The following is a 22,859-nucleotide window of genomic DNA, read 5'->3' on the forward strand; positions in this document are numbered from 1 at the left end:
CTTGTTTGCGTCATTATCTTGTTTCCCTTCTCGTCCTGCTTTCTGCCCTTTTCCCACCCACTGCACGTCCCCCTGAGAAGCTGGCAGCAGACTTCCAGATCCCACCAGCCTCTGCTAGCTGGGAATCTGCTGCCCTTTTGGTTTAAATAGCATAACCCTCCGTGTCCCATGTTCCATACACAAACAGGAAGTGAAGACCTTATTGCTGAGGGAGGATGTTGTGAAAGTGTTTATTTTTCACCGTTTTCACAGTTACTTAGTGTTTCATACGACACCACCTCTGAAAATGAAGAAATCAGTCTTTAAATTATATTTAAAACAACGTTTTTACTTTATTTTGCATGATTAGTTCCTTCGGAATGTGATTAAAAATTTTTTTTTTTGGCATGTTTTTCCCATGTTGAGGAAATCTCAGTGGAGTTTCATTTTATCTGCTAGTTTCATGAGAAAATGACTATTTAAATGGTCCCAGTGGGTTGTTTCCTCATCATTTCCTCTCGTTAGGGCTGCTCAGAGTGGGAGTGTAATAGGAAACACTTTGATATCAAGTTAAGAAAAAGATCATCTTGTCGTTTCTCCAGAATCGCCCCCAAAAAAATGTGTGTGAGAAAAACAGAGAGATCGACAGACTGCCAGAAAAAAATAAATGTTTTTTCATATATCTGAGCAGCAAACAATGTGTTACACTCAATCTCGCAGTAGTATATCTGGCAAATCCTCCGGAACATTTTTGAGCTCATAGTTTTGTTTTCTGCTTCTTATGAAACAATAAACACAGTTGCTGCTGGCACCGACTTTGTTGTCATTGTAGAAAACACAACAGCGCTGAGATCCAGGAGAGGTGGAGGCAATGAACTGGGGTTACTGTGTTCGACAAACGTTAGGAAGCCGAACGACTGTCTGAATATATTTCTGATGTGGCCGAGACCCTTTTTGGTTTTCTTTACAAGTGATTAATGCTGATGTGCAAAACACAAACAAAGCCTGCTTCGGTGCGTTCGGATGGTTTACTTCATCGGTGTCAGTGAGAAAGCTTCGTCCAAACGCCTCTTCAGTAAAGCTGTGAACTATTTCTCTTTCCTCATAGTGAGGCCTGACAGATGTGGTCAGTGGTGCACATCTGGACCAGGAGGTGTTAGAGAAAGAAAATGGTTTGTTCCAGCTGCCGTTCAGAGGATTTGACTCCCGGTTGAGGATTCTGATCATTGTGGTTTCTTTGGTATCTAAAGCTAAACGCTTTGTGTTCATGAATGTATCCCGCTAAATTTTAAGCCTGCCAACTTTTTAGTGGTCCAATAAAATGCAACGGTACACCGCTCAAATTTTAATCTTTCATTTTGGAATGTACAGTACAGAAGATAAAGATACTGTAACTTCCGATTCAAGATGGCTACGGCCAATATGCCGAACTCGAGGCTTTGAAACCTTAGTCCACAAAGCAATGGGGGACATCTAGGCGAAAACGCTCAATGGGGAATGACTCGCTTTTGGAGCTAGCCTCAAGTGGCCATTTGAGGAACTGCAGTTTTGGGCACTGGTTTTGGGTTGGCTTTATTTTCATCACCAGAGGTTGCTGCTTGGTAAGAGCTCATTCTCTTCCTACACGTAGTTGTGGGGCCCGCTCACTCTACGGGACCCCCCACCACACACAAACCCACACACACACACACACCCTACGGGCCCTGATGCAACCGCCTTGCCTGCACTGTCTATATTTATGCGGCTGGTGTTGATTGAGGTTAATTTAGCTGGCGATCATGCAGCTGACGAAACTACAGCATTAAGTAAATTTGTTGAGAATCGAATTACTCGACTGCCAACTTGTTTTTGAACTTCCTCCATTTTGTGGACAATCATCTATTAAAAATACGCCTCCTGTGAAAATCCCCTCTTAATAACTTCGCCTACAACAAAGAGCTGATGGAAAATGGCAGCTGTGAAACTGCTTCTGAGCGCAGCTGTGACATCAAATGAAAGCAGAACATTGAAATCATTACAAATGTAGTCGGCTGTCTCCGCCAAACTACTGCTGCGACACAAACGACGTCACCTAAAACATTTGAAGACGCGTCTACCAATAAAACAAACAGAGGTATGTTTGATGCGTGTGTTTAGCGGTGCAGCATGTAAAAGGGTCGATTGATTTCAAAGCCGACGTGGAGGCTTCTCCGCCCTCCTTCTGTCCTTGCCGGCTCTCACAGCAGGTGTGACAATGTCTGACAAGTGTTGGAAGGAAGAAGAAGAAAAAAAAGGGGCAACAGATAAAACGTGGCGACCAAATGGATAACCGGTGCTATCGCTCGCTAACGGGGCCTTACAGATATTATTGGTTTAGACTCTCCCAATGAAATCCTTCAGTCGATGGAACCACGTTTCATACCCGTCGCTCTGTTTTGGGGCCGTGGCTACATCCATGTTTGTTATCAGCTCTAATGTATTCATGAAGAGGCACTATTTATTGGACAAAGTATTCACGAAACGTCACAAATGCGCCCCCTGCTCCCCCCTCGCTCAGTGTGTGGGTGGAAGCGCTTCAAAGTTTTCCTAGGACCTCCAAATGGATGTTTGGCTGTACCACAGAGGACACGCAGAACACAAGCTAAGTGCTTTAGCAGCGGGTGATGCTAACGCAGTAGGACAGGCTCAGTGTGGCGTGAAGCAGAAGAGTGCTGTGCGAGGTGACTTATGGGACAATGGGGCCGCTTTTCGCAAATAAAACATGAGGGTTTATCCAGAGCCTCTGAGCTGTTCGCTCTCGGTTTTCTGTCAGGTGTTTGTGGGTAGAAAGAGAGAGGGGGGGTCTGATTTAATGCTCCTGAACTGTTTGGATTATCTGCCTGATTCAATGAAGGGTAATGCAGTGGAACGTATTGTTTTTTGTTAAAGCTCAGGAACTCCTTAATGTCCAGTTTACAGTTTACTTTTCCCCGTAAGTAGCTTTAATGTTGTCAAAATCATTTTACAGCCTGACAGCATTGTGTATTTATTCTGATTAAGCTTCTGATTTATAAGCTGAGTTAAATAATCAACCTCAAGACATATCAAAATGGAAATAGTCTTTATTTCCCCAAAAATGTCGTCTAACCGATTTAGAAACTCTGGGATCTTGAATCTAAAATAAAGTTATGTGGTTTTAAACAGCAGACCCACCATCGACACAGTAGACTTTAAGAGAATTAACGTCATAAGATCTTATTTATATGTTATATAATTTATAAAAGAATGTAAAAGTTAAACAGATATGAATGCAGGAGGGTTAAAATGAATAGATCACTAGATAGGACACTGCTTTTGCATTGGTATTAATCAGGTATTTTAGAGAAGAATCATATAATGTGTCATATTTAATTTAGTGGTTTCTGTCACAAGATGAATGGAAGGGGTCATGAGCTAATTACCAGTGAGAGAAACAAGAAAAAAACAAAAAACATTCTGCTTCACAGAATTATGTTCTCTCTCTAAAGCTTTTGCTTTGTTTTATTTTGAAACACTAGGTGGTTTCACCTCTTTGTGAATCTAAAATTATTAAAATCAAGCATTCTTAGCATCAGATTATGAACTTACTCGACCTGTGAGAAGTAGTATTTTCTTTGTATTAAGAGTCACGAGCCAAAGATGTTAGGAACCAATGACAAACACTGGGTCTAACCAGGAACACAGCAGGTTGTGAAATAGTCATGAAATGTAAAATATTGGTTTCCTAAACATACATACAAATTCTCGTAGAATTAAATATTGAGAAAGATTACTTATGGTGGATATGGACCAACAGACACGGGACTTTTAACCACGAGACCTGTGTTCGGCACTGCATTGTGGTTTTGTTGCCTAGACCTGACTGTTCGTAGTTATTTTAAGCCTAACCGTGATGTTTTTCTTCAACTTATACGGCCCTGTCTACACGTATACAGATATTTTTCAAACAGAGTTTTAGGATTTAGGGGTTTTAAAACTTCGGGTTTCTTTGTATCTGTGATGTCATGTAAAACAGAGCGTTTGGGAAACAATGACGTCATCTCAGAGTCTTCCATGGCAGGTTCCTGAATGGCCACCAAGATGTGTGAATATTTTGTAAAACAAGTCTCCAGGTCAACGTTTTTTTGGGCTTTCATCGCCTTAAAGTGACGCTAAGCAGCAACACCACTTTGTCGTTTACACCGCCGAAGGAAATAGAGCTCACTGAGCATGCTCAAATTCTTCTTCTCTGGTATTTGCAGTGTCGTTGAGAAATCCTTTATCGTCACCTACTGGCCCGTAGTTTTTTACGTTCCAGCGTGGACGAGATATTTAGTAAAACGAAGGTCGAGTGGACAGAATTTTATTTTAAAGCGTAAAGGAAAATATTCCTTACATTTTTTTTTATCTGTATACGTGGACACATATAAGTGGTTTTGTTGCCTAAATCTAACTTATTTTTAGCCCAAACCATGTTTTTCCAAAACCGTTATAAGTGGTTTTGATGCCAAAAAGTAACGTTTGTTTGGTATCGTAACATCAACCAGAAAGAAAAGGTCATTCTGAGAGACACGAAAAACAAACAGACCATTCGTGCTCCTGTATAAAACTAATGGATTGCATGGATTTCTGTTTCACAAACTATCGTGAGCCTCCATGACAAATGTCCCCTTGGGGATGAATAAAGTATATTTCTATTCTATTCTATCCATAAGAACATTTCTCAAGCAATTTTACACGGTTCCGTCCTCACGGCCTCTTGTGCATCTACAGTTTTTCCAGACTGGATACATTTGAGACACGTGGGACTAGTTGTAAAAGCAGAAGACAGTTTTATCTTGTTTCTTCAATTAATGAGGAGCAGCAGCGATTTAAATTCCTATAAAGCCCCTGAGGTTCTGAGGCAATCCATTAAAAAATAAAACAAAAAAACATCTCTTGATAATTTCAGCTATAAAAGTATCGGCCCTCAATTATGTAAAGCCTCTATGCCGACACTTAGAGAGAAGAGGTTTATGAATTTAGCTCCAAACTACGTCAAGCATTCCTTTGAATCCAGCCGCAGAGACGCATCAATAAGACATCGTTTGCTCACCAATCTATCTTCACAGTGAGGACGTCAGTGACTTCTTTGGGCATAAAAGGTTCAGAGCTTCAGTGACTCAGTTCTTGCTCTTTAACCCTTTGTATGGCATTGGTCCCTATTTTTTATTTTATAATTTGGCCATTTCTGGACGGTTGCATTGAAGAGTCGTGGGAAAAGAGAGGACGTGACACGCAACAAAGGCATTAAAAACATTTTCAGGCTTCAAATGACATATTTAGTGATTTAACAAAAGGTGTCAATCGTCAGAAATTAGAGATGATACGAAAACAAGCATTTTCTTAAATCAACATATTTTGTTTGCATGTTCTCAAACAATGGGAATAATCTGCTTTTGTTTCGAGCAGAGGTTTAGGAAAGTCCCGTCATATTAAGAAAGACATGCAGCAAATAGAGCTGGCCAAAATGATCCTGACGTTAATAACAATATGTATCAAAATAAGGCAAATTTACACAATTATTAAAGCATCAAACTGATATTTAAAGCGATGAACTGTGTTTCACTGTTCTGCATTACAAGACATCAAACTCTTTATGTGTGTAAAAGCAAAACAGGCACTAAGATTCATGCTTTTGGACAACAGAGATTCCAGCAAAACTGACAGAGAAGCAGCGTAATGATCGACATTATGTGCCTCACTTTGTCTCAGTGAATCGTGAGGAGAGTGAGAGGTTTAGTGTAATAATTCCTGAATCAAATTTAACCTTTATTTAACCAGGCAAAATAAAAGAAATGCAATAAGAAAATGATGCAGCTTTTGTGCATAGAGATGGTGGCCTCCTGTGAATTTAAACCGTCATATACGGCCTGAACGAACTGTTCTTTCTGAATACATTAATGAACACTCAGCAGCACCGTCAATATTTCATGGGCAGCGAGTGTAACTGCAATGACAAACAGAGCGTAATATGAGTTGTTCCTTAACATTCTCAAAAGTATACAAGCAGCTGCTGACCGAAGGGGACGGATCTCTGCAAATGTATTTCATTCATATGAGATGTAGAGCCGTGCCTCAATTTATATTTCAACTTTAAGTGGAAATGCAGCCAGGTGAAACACACACAGACTCGAACACAAAAACTGAACAAAAATACAAAAAAAGATGTTAAAACTAACCACACACACTCACATAAAACCTGGCGTTCATCCAGTGAACGGTTAAAACATCAATATCATGATTGTCACCCTTCACACCGGCTCCTACAGGCCTCCAGCTTCCACCTTCATCACAAACAAATCAGACATACGAAGCTCAGTTTTTATTCAAATCGATTGATTTTGTCTCATTAAATCATTTAGAGCTGTGTTTAATTGTAAAAGAGCTGCTATTTTTCAATGATTTCAAAGACATTTTGTATTTTTGATTAATCTGTCGATTATTTCCCATCGATTAAACCCATTAACTGGTTGGTCTGTGAAGTTGTTTTCTTTGTAAAATGTATCGTTTTGACCGACATCTTACAGATATTTAGTTTACAGTGATGTAAAACAAAGAAAAGCAGTAATCAATGATCATTTACACACGTGACCAACGCTTTGTCTCTCTCTCTCTATATATATTTGTTTATATATTTACCCACTGGTTCAGTCAGTTGTTACAGAAACAGTGTAAACACAGCAGAGCTCCTCTATTTTTAGATCAGACCTCTGAAGAAGTACAGTGAGAACCCCCCCCCCCCCCTCCTCCTCCTCCTCCTCGGCCTGCAGGTCTGATTGTGTTTCTATACAAAGTCAGGAAACTGTGTGGCCTTTGGGAGCTGTCCTGTTGTGAGGAAACGCACTGCATGCTGGGATCACGTCCAGGGCCGAGCCTCAATACACAACACGGTCGTTTCTCCGCCCTACGCCCCTCTTACATCAGCCAGGATCAGAGCATTAAAACACACACAGGCATGACTACTTCTTCTTCTTATTATTATTATTATTATCATCATCATCATCATCATCATCATTATTCATATTACTATTATTATTATTGTTGAATGTATTGATTTAGATGTGTAATGGCACAGATAAAGATATTACATCTCTGTAAACACGGTTTATCATTTTATTCATCAAGTCGATTTATCAGTCACATCACATAAATGTGTGTGTGTGTGTGTGAGAGAGAGAGATAGGAAATATTTCCTTAAATCACAACAGGCAGTTGATGATGATGAAATAGCTGCTGTACAATATGAAGATGATGCTGCTGTACAATATATTGAACTATTTCACACATAAACAAAATACACAATATTAATTCACTCTGATAAAGGCATACTAAATAAGTAAACTATATCAAAATTAAATAAGAATCAAATTAAATCAAAATCTTTGTTGCTTTAAAGCACATTCGCTGTAGTAAAATGTGCAACATTTATAACATTGCCTCAAATTTCCCTTTAAAAAGCCCTTTAGTGTTGGGTTATTAAGTGGTGGTCATACATGTTTCAGACTACCACACAGCGCTGCAACCAACAATTATTTTCATTGTCGAATAATCTGTCGATTATTGTCTCGATTAATAAATTAGCTGTTTGATCTTCAAAATGTCGATCAGGTTGTTTTTTTGTCCACAACTCAAATATATTCCGTTTACTGTCACAGAGGACTAAAGAGAGGAGGAAATATCCTCACTGAAGAAGCTCAAACCAATGAATCCATTATCAAGTTGCAGGTTAACTCACTCTATCATTTACTAAAAATAAAAACAAATACATTAAATGTGTTGTCATGAAGTTGTTAGAAAGACAGAATATTCAATATTATATATTATTATTATTTAAACTTTGTTTTTTAATTGTTTGAGGTGACAGAATAATAAATTAAAAAATACCTGCCATGAATTAATAATATTTATTTTATATAGGTTATATTTTATAGGTTTGGGCTGAGTTCCCATTGGCTCTCCGGCTCCCATAGGAACGGTGATGCGGCGGCGGGTCTTCCTGCAACAGCTGAGGCGGATCAGCAGCGTGATTGCGGATCACAGCAGACTCCGACATAATTGATGACCTAATTGAAAAGCAGGAGGAGGAGAGAGAGAAAGGAGGGGGACTCACTCAGCGGACAGGAGGAGAGAGAGACGCGCTACCAATGAGAAAAGTTTACTTGTTCTTCCTCCGCACAACCCCACAGCTGAGGGGCATTGATGTGAGCGCAGAGGCTGTCTTGTTTTTTACGCGCACTTCTTTCCCCCCCACGTCTTTCACTCTCACACACACGGAGCACTAAATCCACCCTCTCACCTTTATAGTTTTAGCGCGCGGTCTTGTATATTTATTTCACTCCCCTATTTCCTCCCTTTTTTCATGAATGATTCTCTCTAGCAATACTTGCAAGATATCCTCGGACACCTCGCCGTCCTCGTCCGCACGACCTCACCACCTCGGCACCTCTTCGCCCCTGAAGTTCAGACGCCACCAGGACTTCCACTGCAGCTTCAGACGCACTTGGGGGAAATATCAGTCGACGAGGAAAAGCTTGATACTTTGTGCAGCAGCAGCTGAAGCCGCAGAAGCGACCGCCGACATGAGTCTGAAAGCTGACGCAGAGCCGAACAACAACGTCTCCATCGAGGAAGAGGTCAGTTCAGAGAAAAAACAAAGTTTAGCAGCTGAATAAAACTGTGTTTCGGGTCGTTTAAAGACTTCGTTTGGCTGAAGTTCCTTTTAGCTCAAAGTGGCTTTTCGCTCCTCTGGAGCAGCTTTGAAAAGGAAGTAATTTAAAGAGGCGAAACTACTTCCAGTGGAAGTCTGTGCAGGAATATCCTCCAACATTTTTATTTCAACATGCATTCCTTAATTAACATTGTAGTAACGTCTCTCTTTTTTCTTTTTACAAATGAAAACGTGTTTGACCAGGTGTGAAGTAATCACTGCACTTAAATGAAGCAATTAAGCCGTTAGCCGTGCATTTTATAAATATTTTATAAATTGTGACCTAAACTGCAAATATTGTAAGCTGTATTTAATTTTTTTTTAAATAATAATTTGATATTAAACACTCAGTAAATTAACTGAATAAGAAAAAAATGTCCAATAGCTTAAGTTAAATATGGACTCTTTTTAATTTATCAATTATCCATTTATATATTTTTTCCTCACTTTTGAGCATCCACTTTGTTGCGGTGACATTTTGTTTTCATTCAGGTGTCAAACTAAATAAGATGCGTCACACAGACGCTGCAGGTTTCTCAGATTTGTGAAGAGGCACCAGGTCTTCATGAAACTGAAACCTAAAAGATGGAACTTCTGTTTCTGATTAGATGCTTTATAAATAGATTTAATTAAAAACTGTTGCATGACATCCTGTTTGGTATTTGTGTTTTTTAAATCAACTGCACTGACAGAAAAATCACAAGAGAACTCCAAGGCACTTTGTTTTAAACTATTAAAATACCTTTAATGTAATGGCATTAGAATTAAAAGGTTTAAATCTTGAATTAAACTAAGAAATGTGACTTCATTTAGACCTAAAACTCATAAAGCCTCAACAGGGGAGTCAAATTAATCCATGTTGACTTTCTTTTTTTTGTGCCAGTTGTGTGTGTGTGTGTGTGTGTGTGTGTGTGGCCAGCTATATTTCCTCTTTAATGACTCCTTATGGAGACACTCTGAGGGGAGTGCTGGGCCTTTTGTTGCTCCTCCTTTGTTCCCATTATCTTTCAACAAAGACACGTGTGGCCTCTTGACATTTCTTAGCCTGGTTTCCCTTTTTTTGTGTATTTTTATCTCCTTGTAATCAAGAACAAAGATGAAACCGGATGTTTGTGTTGAGGCTCAAAAAACATAAATTTAGTCTTGAAGTGTTAAATCATCAACACACAGAATCTTATCTCTCGTTAATAGTTATTTCTAGAGAGAAATTGCCTAAATTTGACTGACTCATTTCAGATTTTTTTGGGTTCATACAACTCGAGGAGGAGCCGGTGGACAAATGAAAACATCTCCATTGAGTTTGTGTCCCGCTGAGCCGGCCTCCACGTCGCTCTATGTGCTGACTTGTAAAGGGCTGAGAATCGCTGCTGTGCGGCACCTGAAAAATGCCGGCGGGGTCAAGGGCCGCGGGTCAGAGGAAGGAAATGGTGTCGCGCTGTTCGTCTGGCAGCCCCATTGTACTGCGGGCCTCCCCACCGGCTGGGAACTAATGGGCCTCCGCGCTGCACTGTTTGTTTCCACGGCCACACTGGACTGCACACGGCATCGGTTCTCAACGTCTGCTCGAGGGGGGAAAGTCCAGGGGTCCTTGAATGGTACCCAGGGGGTCTCCATCAGGATGAAGAGCAATTGCTGTTCACTGAGCTCGTATCATGTTGGAGGATCACGGTTTTCATTCATATGCAAATGTAGGATACTGAGGGTCATCTAATGTTTTGGATCTTGACAAGGTTCCCAACATGAGGGTCGGGGCCCAGCCAAGGGGTCGCTCAGTGAATTTGAGGGGTTGCGAGATGGTTGAAAGTAATTGATTAAGAGTTTAATTACAGGATATTTTGACCCCTAACTTATCAAAGTAAAACAATCTTGGAGGAAATAATCACTACTTGAATTAAGTGCTCACATCTGCAAACTGATTTTGGGTCCCAAGAAGACGTTGGTGTCACTTTAAAGGGCCACAAGCTTAAAAAGGTTGGAAGACTTAAACTAAACAGTTGTATACAGAACAACTGTACCCCTGAGCAAATGGGACCGTTTAATTCATGACCGTTGAAGTTCGTCTGTCTTAAGATTTTCACAATCATTTGTAGCATTTCTTTTAAATCTTAAGTTCAGGAATGGAGCCTTTTTTCTTTGTATTCTCCTTTTCCAGGACTTTTGACTTAAAGTTCCACTATAAAAGTCCATCCATGTGTGTTGCTTATTAAGGAACAATGAGAGATGTTGGCCAAGCATTTATAAATCTTTTTCTTTTTTTTTTGTGCAGCTCAGTTGATAACCAAGAGAATGAAGACTCCAAATTAAAAAAAATACACGATATTAAATGCAGTGTTTTTGTTTGCAGGTGCGAACGCTGTTCGTCAGCGGCCTCCCGGTCGATATCAAACCACGGGAACTTTACCTTCTCTTCAGACCTTTCAAGGTAAGTTATAAGTGACTATTGGGTTGCACAAATTGTGAAGAATTGTGATTTGAGGTATACAAATGCTGCAGACTTCTCACTTTTCCTAAAAACAAAACGAAGATATAGCGCCAGGTTCTGGAGAAGACTCGTGGAAAGTGTTTGCAAAAGGATTATCTGCACGCAGAGGAAGACGAGTTTAAGTACTGAGGAAGCAGCTGTAATCCAGTCTGAAGGTTTTCCTTTTGCAAACTACTTTTCATGATGCAGAATCCTAATTACGCAGAAAAAAGTTCATTAGAGTTCCTTTTTAGTTGCGTCAAACAATCCCCCTGTTGATGGACGTGCAGATATTTGCATATATGGAAATGAGGCCACATCATTGTTTTCTCCACTGCTCCGTTGTTTTTTGTGACTGGACTCCAGTTCCATAAACTCCCCTCCCACCCGTGTCCTAACTAACCAAATTGGAAGTGGTGTCCCTCGCACATGGATGATCTCGTGGAATGTGTAAATGAGTAGCCCTCGCGATTGGCCAACCGACCCTCTCCATGACCCAGCTCGCCCACCTCATATGGAAATTATTATTCTTTTTTTTATTTCACCTTCGTAACTTTCAGTTGTTGTGAAACCACTGAAATGTTCCGTTTCCTCAGGTCATTGTGACACCGTTATACTTTTTATGCCTCTACAGTAGGCAACAGTGTGTGCAAACATGGGTTTTAGTGAAGGTTTTCAAAGAGAGAACTTTTTTAATGAACACTGTATTCCTACCTCGTTGTTTTCTCTTCGGCTAAATCTGGTTCAGATTGTTGCTTAGGATTTATGACAGCCAGTGAAAGTTGTTTAATTTTCCATGGCTGTAAATCAGGATCAGCAGAGATCCCATCTATCAATACTCCGGTCTGGCCAAATTCCCCTTCAGTTCTCAGGAATTTGCTCTTGCTTTAATCGACCCTTGTGCTGTTTTTAAACCTGGTTTTAAAACCAGTGGCTTTATCTGGACGCCATGCTTTAACTTGTGCGTAAGAGAGAACCATCACATATCTGATAACATGTGCTTTAAAACTAAACGTGGCTAACTTTATTTTTTAGCTTTGAGGATATTTATTTGTAGTCAAATTCATGGTGCATTCAGGACTGCGCGTTGTCATTGCCTATCGTTTAACGATATATATATCATGTTTTCTGGTATTTAAAACAAACACTACAGTGCTCCCTTTCTTTTGGTTTGAACTAACTTTGTACAATGAACTCGCAAACACATTGGCCAATGCTATAAAACAAGACCAGATCATCATTTAAATCAGTGTTTCGCAAAAACTTTTCTGGGAACCCACTTTTTAAAAATGGCAAACTATCACATCATAATTCACAATAGGCCTTATCTATTAACTGTGAAAAGAATGACATCACCTTATATTAGAAGACTTGTACCTTTAATGTATCACAACTTTGTTTTATTCCTGCGTTATTAAAAACATAAACGCATATAAAATACTTTACAAATGAGACGCTAGTTTTTCATATTAGGTTAAATTGTATAAGTCGGCTACAATTATTAGAACGATACAAACATTTTAGGCTCCCTCATGTGGCTTAAAGATTAACTGAAGATATAAATATTATATAAATAAAATGTTAAATAAAAGACTGGAAGAAATCCTGCAGATTTATTTGGCGACCTTAGTCTCCTGCGACCCCTCTATATGAAATAACCACATAAAGCCTTTTTTGTACATTCCTGTGTGAATTAAATACTTGACAAATGAAACGTTCTGAGTATTTTCTCTTTTTAATTAAGAACTTAAAGTGCAAAATTATAAGGTTTTCTGAAAAGCTGGAGTTGTTGTGTGTTTATCAATTCAGACGACCTAATTGTCTTTGTGATTCCATTTAAAGACGATATATTATCGCCCTGCTGTAGTTGCATTTGTTGAATGTGTATGTTTCGCCTTATTTTACCACAACAAACATAAATGCAACAGCGTCTCAGGACTCGTGACGTCCTGCTGCAGAGCTCAAACTGAAGGTGAACACAAGCGGGTTTCTCCCGACGCAGCGAGAAGCGTTCATGCCTGACTTGCTGCATGTGACTCCAGGGTGGATAATTGGCTATCTTTCTTCCCCGCAGGGTTATGAAGGGTCACTGATTAAGTTAACATCAAAACAGGTGAGAGGCTTCGTCAGTGGACGGAGCTGCTTTAATGCTGTTCTGTCTTTTTGTTACTTTAACATTGGCTAAAGACTTAAATGTCCTTTTCTTATTTTTTATCTTAAGATAAATATCCATCATTAATGTAACTGCAGGTTCTTTCATGTTAAGATGATTATTGTTGGTTGTCAAAGTGTTTCTTCCCTTTTTTCCTTCCAGCCTGTCGGGTTTGTAACCTTTGACAGTCGCACTGGAGCTGAAGCTGCCAAAAATTCTCTAAATGTAAGCATTCCCATGTTCTTATTGATTTATTATGTCTGAGTCTGTTGCTGTTTTAACATCCCCCTTTTCTTTTTCAAATCCTCTTTTAAATATGTTTCTTTGTATTTCTCAGATTTGTTCCACCCTTTGCTTAAAGGGACGGTTAACCTCCAAAATCATAAATTCACATTTGTCGTCGTACCTGTAGTGCCGTTTATCAATCTACATTGTTTTGGAGACGTCCGCCTTCTCTCCAGTATAATGGGACAATATGACACTCGGCTTGTGGAGCTCAAAGCGTCAACGTTACTTTTAAAAATCTCTTTCCAGAAATCATGACCCGGTTACTGAAAAACTACAAACTGTTGTCGGCAGTGTCACGTAGGAACTATGATTGAAAGAGATTTTTCTTTCTACTGAACTACACCAACTAAACGTGTTGCTGCGCAGAAGGAAGCGTGCAGCTACACTGCTAGCTCACCTAGCTAACCAGCTAGAGCTAAAGTTTACATGAGTGATGCAGTGATACGTAGGCCGGGGTGTAGTTTGGTCGGAAGAAAGTAGTTCTTAATGAAACCGCTAACAAAAAGATCTGTGGATTGTCTTCAGTAACCGGCTCATGATTTCTGGAAAGTTTTTCAAATGTATTTTTTTATTTTTTTTATTTTTATTTTTTGGTGTGAGCACCCCAAGAAGAGTTTCATATAGTCTAGTTATATCAGAAGACGGAGATCTCTACGGCTAATTACACTCAGCTACTCGCACCAAAGAAATCTGGATTGATAAAAAGCACTACAGGCCATATATATTTTTGTTTTTGGGGTAAACTGTCCCTTTTTTTTGTTCGTGATTGGGAGCTTTAAAAAAACGTCTTCTTTCCCATAAAATCTCAACGTCAACCCATTTTGTTTCCTACAATTCAATGGCAGGGCCATTTTTGGAAAGAGGCCAGAATCCCGTAGCCTTACGGTAGTTTACTTTGACCTTGATACACACCCCTTCGTTAGTCTGTTATAGCTTTCCTTTATTTTGCATACCACTGCTTTAATCGTAATACTTTGTTCTATTAGCCACATGTGTAGTGTTATTTGTACACATCTCCAGTAGTGTAACCTCTCATTGTATCACCCAGTAGCCCACGTATCTGGCAGTATCTAACACCTCTCTCTCATAGCATAGCCTTCCTTATGAGCATCCCCTCTTTTAGACACACACACACACACACATACACTAAAGTACTACTCACCTGCATGTGGGCACAACGCTTAGGGCACAAGAACACAAGCAGGGTTCAACCACCTGAAAGGAGTTGCACTCAGAAGTCTCCCCATCGACCCCCTTTCTTTCCCCCTCATCTCGCTCTCCTCCTGCGCTCCTGATTTGGTCACGAGGAGAGAAAGGGATGCGAGCATGTTTGGAATATTCCAGGAGTGTATCCTCCGGTCTTTATTTGAAGACGTGAGAGGGTATGTTTTTAGGAGGATACAGCCAGAGTATTGCAACACGGCTTTAGGGAAAAAAGGAGGCCATGTGAGACTGCTGAGCTACAGCTCCTTTTGTTTTAACTCAGCCCACCTCCCTTACGATGCTATGTCCTCCTCCTCCGTCTCTCCCCCCAGGGAATCCGTTTTGACCCCGAAAGTCCCCAGACCCTGCGCTTAGAGTTTGCTAAAGCCAACACGAAGATGGCAAAGAGTAAGCTGATGGCCACCCCGAACCCCACAAATATCCACCCTGCTCTAGGAGCACACTTCATTGCACGGGACCCATGTAAGTTGTACGGCTGCACCACTCTTAGGCTCTTCTCGTCCACTCTCACCTTAGCAATGCCAGAACTCGATTTGCCCATTTAAAAAAAAATATATATATACATCTCAGTATAGTTTGTTACAAGATACAAACGGGCAGAGATTAAAAAACAGTGTCTAACTAATTAAAGACTAACTCACCTCCACATGCATGCATCATCTCTACTCTTAGTTCAGCCGCTTTGCTTCTGTACAGCTGGGAAGTCTCCACTCTCTCACAAGTTGTTTTTCTTGTTTTTTTTTTATTAGGCAGCAGCTGTGTCTGCTCCTCTTTGCATAAAACACCTGCTTGGTTCAGTAGATGTCGACAGGTGACAACAGTGTCGAGGCTGCGTTCAGACCAGAATTCGCTCTGTGGAATTCGTGTCGAGGCAGAAAAAAACCGCGTGGTTTGGGTTGTAAACTGAGAAACGGTTTCAGTAAAATTGTAAATCGTCCTTGGTCTCACTCTATCCTTTGCTGCTCGTATTTGGCCATGCAGGAAACGCTGCCGTTATAAAACTTGGAGTCACCTGTTTTTCTTCTTGGATTTTACACTTGATGCATTATTTATTTTGAATTAGTTTTGCCCTCAAAAGACAAAGAACTTTATGATTAAAACTCTTTTAGTTTGTTGTCAAAGTGTTACAATGCTGTTGGAACCGTACTCTTAGATTTTGAATTTATTTTCCAGTCCAGAAAAGCGTCTTTGAGCCTCCAGATTTATTGAACTCTAACTATTGAGTTAGTCTCTCTGACGGTTTAAACTGTTCAGCTGATATTCCAATAGTACTAACCTCTTATTTCTATTAAGTTTAAAGCTGTTCCAGTTTAAATCTGCACACCTTGATGCTAGGCTTCCAGTTTCTTTTACTCTTATTCAGCTGTTACTCGGAGGGATCTTGATGTGGTTTTGTTCCCATGTACAAACCCAAGTATCATCGCTTAGTAAAGAGGACCTTCTACAAGCTGAAAGCATTAAAGACCATTCAAACATGGAGTATTCTTCTCAGACATCCGACTGTAAAGAAGCGTTTTTTTTTTTTGGCGAGCGATCCCAAACTTTTGAACGGCAGCGTATAACAAATATATTCCAATCAGCTCCAGCTGCTCTCAAACTGACGGGACATTCGAAAACATCCCGTCCCGGCCTGTTCCACGTAGAAATGAATGGGCAGCGAAATCTGGTCTGACTTTACCTTTTATTTTATTTTTTTGGGTTGTAAAAGTTAATTCTAGTCTTTTAGAGTCAGTTGAAGCTCTTACTACAATGGGACGCGTTAGTAGACATAAAAGCCACATTACAGTCAACAAAAACCTCTTTTTGCAGCATGTTTTGATGACGCATTGTCTTCCTTATTTACAATATTTAGCTTCTGTACCGATTGGCTACATGATGCAGGGCCGTATATTCAAGGATAGGTCAGTCAGCTTTTTCGTTTCCTCCCGTCCTGTACTTCCCCAGATGATCTGACAGGGGCGGCGCTGATCCCAGCGTCCCCGGACGCCTGGACTCCCTACCCCCTGTACACCACGGAGCTGGCCCCAGGCCTCCCTCACGCAGCCTTCACGTACCCGGCAGCCGCTGCCGCTGCTGCAGCCCTCCACGCCCAGGTGAGGGACCAACCGTTGTCTTCTTTCCTTCTACTTTCCTAAGTATCCTCTAGTCCAACATCAGCTCTAACAAAACAGTGATCCTTCGTAGAGACACAGCATGAACACCTGCACCCAGGTACAATCCTAAATCCAAATTTACTGAAAAATGAGTATCGAGAGACAAAGTCCTGCCCCGTACAGTGGACCACCGTGGGACCTTAGTTAAAAATAAATATGTGCCGTAGTCAATGGCGAGAGATAAATCATTATTTGATCCTGATTTGAATTTTGCCTGAACGTTTGTCAGTTAAAAAAAATGTTTGCACCTCCATAAAAGTCATTGTCGTAAAACTTAAGTATAAAACTGAAAATGCGTAATTGGAAAGACGTCGGACCCCAATTTTGTGTCGGTGACGTCTCTCTCTGAAGTCGGGGTGTTTTTACACCGTGTCTTGCTCGTTCTTTTGCTTCCCGGCTGATAAAAAATGATTTAATAAAACTCATCTGGTAAGATAACGTTACATTTGTGCGTGCATCATAGCTAAGTTGGCTAACTAGCTAGCAAGTCAAACTAATGGCCATTTTGGTGTTGGTGAGGTACATTGTGTGAGAAGAGTTTCACACAAAACTAAATATTACGACAAACTGCAACTTTCTTGACGTGCAATATTATCTTTTAAATTGAGAAACATTAAATGTGTAATTAATGGCACAATTTAAAAAGGATCATGCAACTGTTATTATGAATCCCAGAGCTTTTCTGGCAAGACCTTTGCAGCATTCAAGCGCTAGGATGGGTCAGTTGTCTAGGCTAACAGAGGTACTGGTAACCTGATTTGTTCTGGTCCTATGTCCTGACCAATGGGCTATGCTGACCATAACTACTCGAGGTCAATGCCTAACCTCAACCAATCATCTCTGCCTCAAGCAGCTACGCAGGGCAGGTCTTGCCAAGAAGAGCAGTGGGATTCATAATTACGCAATATGCAACGCACAGCTGGCTCTCTTGCTCTCCATAGAAAATAAGTACTTCACATATTTCCAGCTTTTTTCTTTAAGGATCCACCGCTTCAATTAATAGCAGAGGTTCAGATTCTTGAAACGACCCCAGTGGTCATCTGAGGTACAACAATAACGGCACAAAGAGAAACCCCAGATATCAAGTCTTCAATGCAATAAAGTTAAAACCCTGATTTATATCGCAATAAAAAGATTTGTCATCTCTAAATGGAAAATGTCTCGACTCCCGCTCTGCTGTCAGCAGAAGTGACGTGTTCATGCTTTCATGTGGTGTAGCGTTACGGTGCCACGCACTTACCTTAAATCCCTCTTTGTGGTCGTCATCTGGCTGTTTTTGGCTCATGGTCTCCTTTGTTGTTTTTTGTGGATTGAGATATAAATGTTTCCTTTTAATAGTGCGTCCCGTCTGTGTGCTGGAAGACAAAATGTGCTCTCACTAATGAAACACCCATGTTTTATTCTACAGCGCAGACTAAATAAAATAGGTTATAGTTTAATCCCAACTAAGACCTGGTTTGCATTCAGACAGTAAATCAGTTAAATGTCATGTTAAGATCTGGTCTGCAAATATTCTTTTTAACAAAATGGGTGAACAATTTTTGGCAGACACAATGGAACGTTTTTGTCCCAAAGTGTTTACATTGCTAGCTAAATGCTACAGAAATAGAGCAGCTAAATACAAAGCAGTGGGCAGGGCCATTGGTAGCAATAGCAATGGAAAACATTTCCCTCGTTGGTTCATTTAAAGTTCATTCTGATCCAACTTCCTCCTGCAATGTAAGAGCACAGGGGAGTGCTACACTGCAAAGTCGGCAGCTATTACATGGACCATTTTTGTCGGGGCGTAAGAGGACGGAGGAATGTGAGGTATTTGCTTGGAGAAATTGTTCGACCTGATGGCCTTTCTCCGAAGGTGCCAACTTACTGTCCACGTTCCTGTTGGAACATAAGCTGACTGTAGCCACACAAAGGGGGGGGAGCCTTTTTAATTGCAATCCGTTGAAAGATCGCTAGAAGTTCCCTTCCCACTGACTCTCGGCCTTCGTAGTTTGACTGTGACACACAGCGGCGTAACATCAAATGTCTGTTGATGATCTCCCGAGCTGTTTCTTTTATTCAGTGTAGAAATGTCTCATTCTGCCACAAGTATGGAAAGATACCGTCTCTTACCCTGTGGGAATGTTTAACACATGGAGAGGTTAGACTCTCCACGTTTCCATGCCTCTTAATTACTCGAGGACTATTGTCCTCAATGAGCAGTTACGTGACCCACATTCCCATGGCTCCATTGACCAGGGCTTAAAGGGACAGTCCTCCTAAACCAGTTTGTCCAAAAGTAAATAGTTTGTGTTGATCTGCTGAATTGAGGACTAAAGCCTGGTTTATATTCTGCTGTAAATGATTATGTTTGTGTTTCAGATGCGCTGGTACCCTACACCCTCTGAGACTGCCCAGCCTGGATGGAAGTCCCGGCAATTTTGTTAGATTTTTAGTGAGTAACCTTTGGTCGAACTGTTTATTTTTAAAAGATATGCCAACCCCCACCTTTATCTACTAACTGCTAACCTAATGTCATGCAAATGTAAACCTGCATAATGAGACTAACACAATGTTTGACTGAAATCTGCAGTATGTGAAAATGCCTAAAAACATATTGTTTAAAGGATAAGGCTGGCGATGCTGTCTTGTCAACAAATCGATGAAAAGATTAAATACAATACCCCAAGAACAGGCCATTAATATATACTTTAATCCCCCAAAAAAAACACTAAATTATCTCCTAAAATAGCTGAGCTCTGTAGTGCACGGTGTTCAGCTCATTTTCTGTGACCAGTGTAGCATTGAACGCGGAATTAGCAAGCTAACTAGCTAGCTCTCTGCTTTAGCATGCTAGTTTTCTGAAGCCGAGAGCTAGCTAATCAGCTAGCTAGTTAATTCCGCCATGCTTTAATGCCATGCTTTAATGCTACACTGGTTACAGAAATTAAGCCGAACAATGTTGTCATTTATCAGTTGATGGCAATATTCTTTCTTACGCTGTGGCAAGTGTGGATGAAGTTGTGTTTAGACTAATGCTTGTTTTTCTTCCTCAGGCCTCTGGAAACCACACCTTTCTGTCCAGCTGAAGGGAGGTTTGCCACGCTCTTCATTAATTAATTTAATCAGGTTTATTTAATGGACAAATGTGCATTATTATAAACAGTATTTATATCTCCTCCCGATTGTCTCTGGGGGGAGTCTGAGTTGAAACCATCTTGCTGTCGACAATCTGAGCTTATCCTTGGCAACTACTGCGGTACCATCTTAGCACTTCAAATAAAAAAATTTATTAAAAAAAGAACCTCATGCAAAAAGCCGAGTCAAAACTTCATGGATCTTTATTGCTGAGGAAAATTGACGCATTGAAGTTGTTGTTGAGCTAGTCCTTGAATGGGGTCACCGCTGCTCCCGAGAGGTTTAGAAGCGTTAAGAGTCATTGCATGTTAGTCTTTATGGCATGAATTTAGAACGCAGAGTTCTGTGTATCCTAATTTTCTTAGTTTGTGTTGCCTCTTTACCTTTTTTTGGCCTAGACAGCGAAAATGTTTTGTTTCCCTGTAGAACCTTGGTCTTACCTCTGTGAAAGCTAGGCTGTTGTGGCTTATCTCGCATGGACCTCGTGAATGCATCCCTATGTTCTATATGACAACCCCGTGTCCTTACGATCATATCAGTGTGTCTTTATTTGAGCAAAGGAAAGTACAAGTATTTTTGTACTTTTTTGCGTAATGTATATTTATGCATTTTTGTGCAACTAAAAATAATGAACCTGTATAAGTTGGATGTTTAGTCGTCTCTTGTGTTTTTCGGTGTAACTTTTTGATCCTATAATCCTGTTGACGTAGTTTTAAAGAAGTGCAATTTGTTTAAAGGGGAAATGGGTATCTGTCTAAAACAAATGGAAGTATTCTGAACGTGGCTTGTGCCATTCTGATAAAACGAGATTGCTGTAAAACGGATGTTTCAGAATGTGAAACTGGACTACAAACGTAAAGGGTTGTTTATTTTCTTGGGGGGAGGGGGCATTTTGAAATGGGAAGCAGGATCAGAGCGATGGAGGAATTTAGTTTGTGGTTTAGAAACATGTTTGTCTTTGTATCTGCTGTGCATAAGATGTAAAAAAACAAAATTATTCCCATCTTATGAATAATAAAAAGAAGTGAATGCATTTTGTCTTTGGGCGTCTGTCATATTTATCGCTGCGGCCAATCGTAAGTTAACAAACGTTAACTCCGAGAATTCAACTCTGTGGACATCAGATGTTGCCGTCAATAATTCAAGACATATTTTTCATTTATGCACGGGTGCATTAGTGTCACTTTGCATCATGCTGACCTCCACACTCTGCCCTCATGAACTGGTGAGATGCTCAACTAACCGCGACGGCTCCTCAAGGGACTCTTAAGTGACTGTTCCCAGTACGACCAGCTGCCTCATTGCAGTGGTGACGGTGGTTAACCGTAAACATTTGTCCATATTGTGCCAATTATACAGGACACAATGACGGCTTCAGCTGTGTGACAGTCACTTTTTAAAGTGAAAACAGAATGGCATACTGTGAGCAATAGCATTGAAGTTAAAGCTGTAATGCTTTGGGTTTCTTTTTATTTATTTTTTTGTTTTTTTTGTTTTTTTTTTTGTTACCCTTTTAAAACCAAAATGAAGACCTAGTGCAGAATCCATGAATTGACTGACATGAAATTTAAGGATTCAAATTTCAATTATCAAGCAACTGTCACTATTTACTCAAATGTGAGGGTTTGCTGCTTGTCCCTTTTATACAATAGTGTGTATTTAAATTGTTGCTCAGACAAAAGACAGACGAAGTCTTGAAAACCTCTATGAGCTCTGAGAAACTGTCTCTTTCACTATTCTTATGGGACTTTTTTTACTAAATCAGAACGATCTACCCCAGATGAAAATAATTACTTGCAGCTGTTAAAGAAGACTCCATAGTTCACCAATGGATGCCGACTAATTGAGATCTGATGAATGTAGAGGGATAAAACCCAAATGAACAGCCGGTTCAGAAGAATCGTCCATTTTGATCTTTTATGAAGAAACCCGGGTCAGTTAACTTCACTTTCTCACAGAATATTTGGATTGACATGAAATCAATAGTGCAAAGACAGAGATGCAACCCAACATTTTATTTTCTCTGCCGTTTTCATCTGCAGACATGAGCTGTGTGTGTCGGGTTCAGATACAAACCTAAACATACCGAGAATAGATTTGGAATTCTTTACAATAATATTGGAATTGTGAATTGTTAACGGACAAAGGGGCACAACTGTGTGGTTGGTTCAAAACACCCATTTAGTTTCATATATTTATTCTAAAGTCTATTTACAGTGTTCATCTCAGTCTGCAGTAGGTCAGCATGAAGGTGATCCCATTAAGAAAATAACAATACAATTAAGGAACAAGTGTTGCTTATTTATGGATGAATGTTTGCATTTCTGTTTTCCTTTGTGACCGTCATTTATGTAAGAACACAATAATACAATGAACCTTTATTGTCCACCAGGGTGGAAATATGTCTTTGGCTCACCAAACACAAGAACCACATTTATCCGAATGGATGAAAACACCTGTCTCTCAGAAACAAGGTTTAAAACAATATCGTCTTAAGAAGGTTCTGCTCTGATGTGCAATAAAATCTCAAGCATTCATATTTTGTTAAAATAAAACATTTTAGATTATTTCTCTCTTACTGTAGGTTTGAGAGAAATGTTGGAAAAGGATTTTTCTTTTGCATTTCTCATATTTCAAACAGAATTCAGTCAGATATACATATATATACATTATACATACTGTACATTATATATACTGTACATATATGTACCCCACATTGTCATTAATCATTCAGAAAGACCCTTAGAACCCACCTCTTCA

At 40.0% G+C, this 22,859-nt stretch overlaps 1 protein-coding gene across 2 annotated transcripts; it reads left to right on the plus strand.

The window, feature by feature from the left end:
- Positions 1-8,018: 8,018 nt before the first annotated feature.
- On the plus strand, positions 8,019-21,132 carry LOC142934278 (RNA-binding protein, mRNA-processing factor 2a). 2 transcript variants are annotated; one of them, XM_076078792.1, is made up of 9 exons: positions 8,019-8,218; positions 8,375-8,630; positions 11,049-11,126; positions 13,240-13,278; positions 13,480-13,542; positions 15,141-15,291; positions 16,774-16,922; positions 19,344-19,416; positions 20,018-21,132. In XM_076078792.1, exons 1-8 carry the CDS (start codon positions 8,142-8,144, stop codon positions 19,407-19,409), a joined length of 879 nt encoding a protein of 292 aa, XP_075934907.1. In that variant the 5' UTR covers positions 8,019-8,141; the 3' UTR covers positions 19,410-19,416; positions 20,018-21,132. The 2 variants fall into 2 exon arrangements, with proteins under 2 accessions (XP_075934907.1, XP_075934906.1); XM_076078791.1 differs by lacking the exon at positions 8,019-8,218 and having other exon boundaries at positions 8,219-8,630.
- The last annotated feature ends 1,727 nt before the right edge of the window (positions 21,133-22,859 follow it).

The sequence above is a fragment of the Anarhichas minor genome, unplaced genomic scaffold, assembly GCF_050575085.1.
Source record: "Anarhichas minor isolate MPS153535 unplaced genomic scaffold, ASM5057508v1 ptg000067l, whole genome shotgun sequence".
Lineage (NCBI taxonomy): Eukaryota > Metazoa > Chordata > Actinopteri > Perciformes > Anarhichadidae > Anarhichas > Anarhichas minor.

Excerpts from the sequence above, each read along its gene's own strand:
- LOC142934278 (XM_076078792.1), top strand. The coding sequence starts at position 8,142 with ATGAGAAAAGTTTACTTGTTCTTCCTCCGCACAACCCCACAGCTGAGG. Across the intron at positions 11,127-13,239 it reads TTCTCTTCAGACCTTTCAAG|GGTTATGAAGGGTCACTGAT; the intron begins GTAAGTTATAAG and ends TCTTCCCCGCAG. Across the intron at positions 15,292-16,773 it reads CTTCATTGCACGGGACCCAT|ATGATCTGACAGGGGCGGCG; the intron begins GTAAGTTGTACG and ends GTACTTCCCCAG.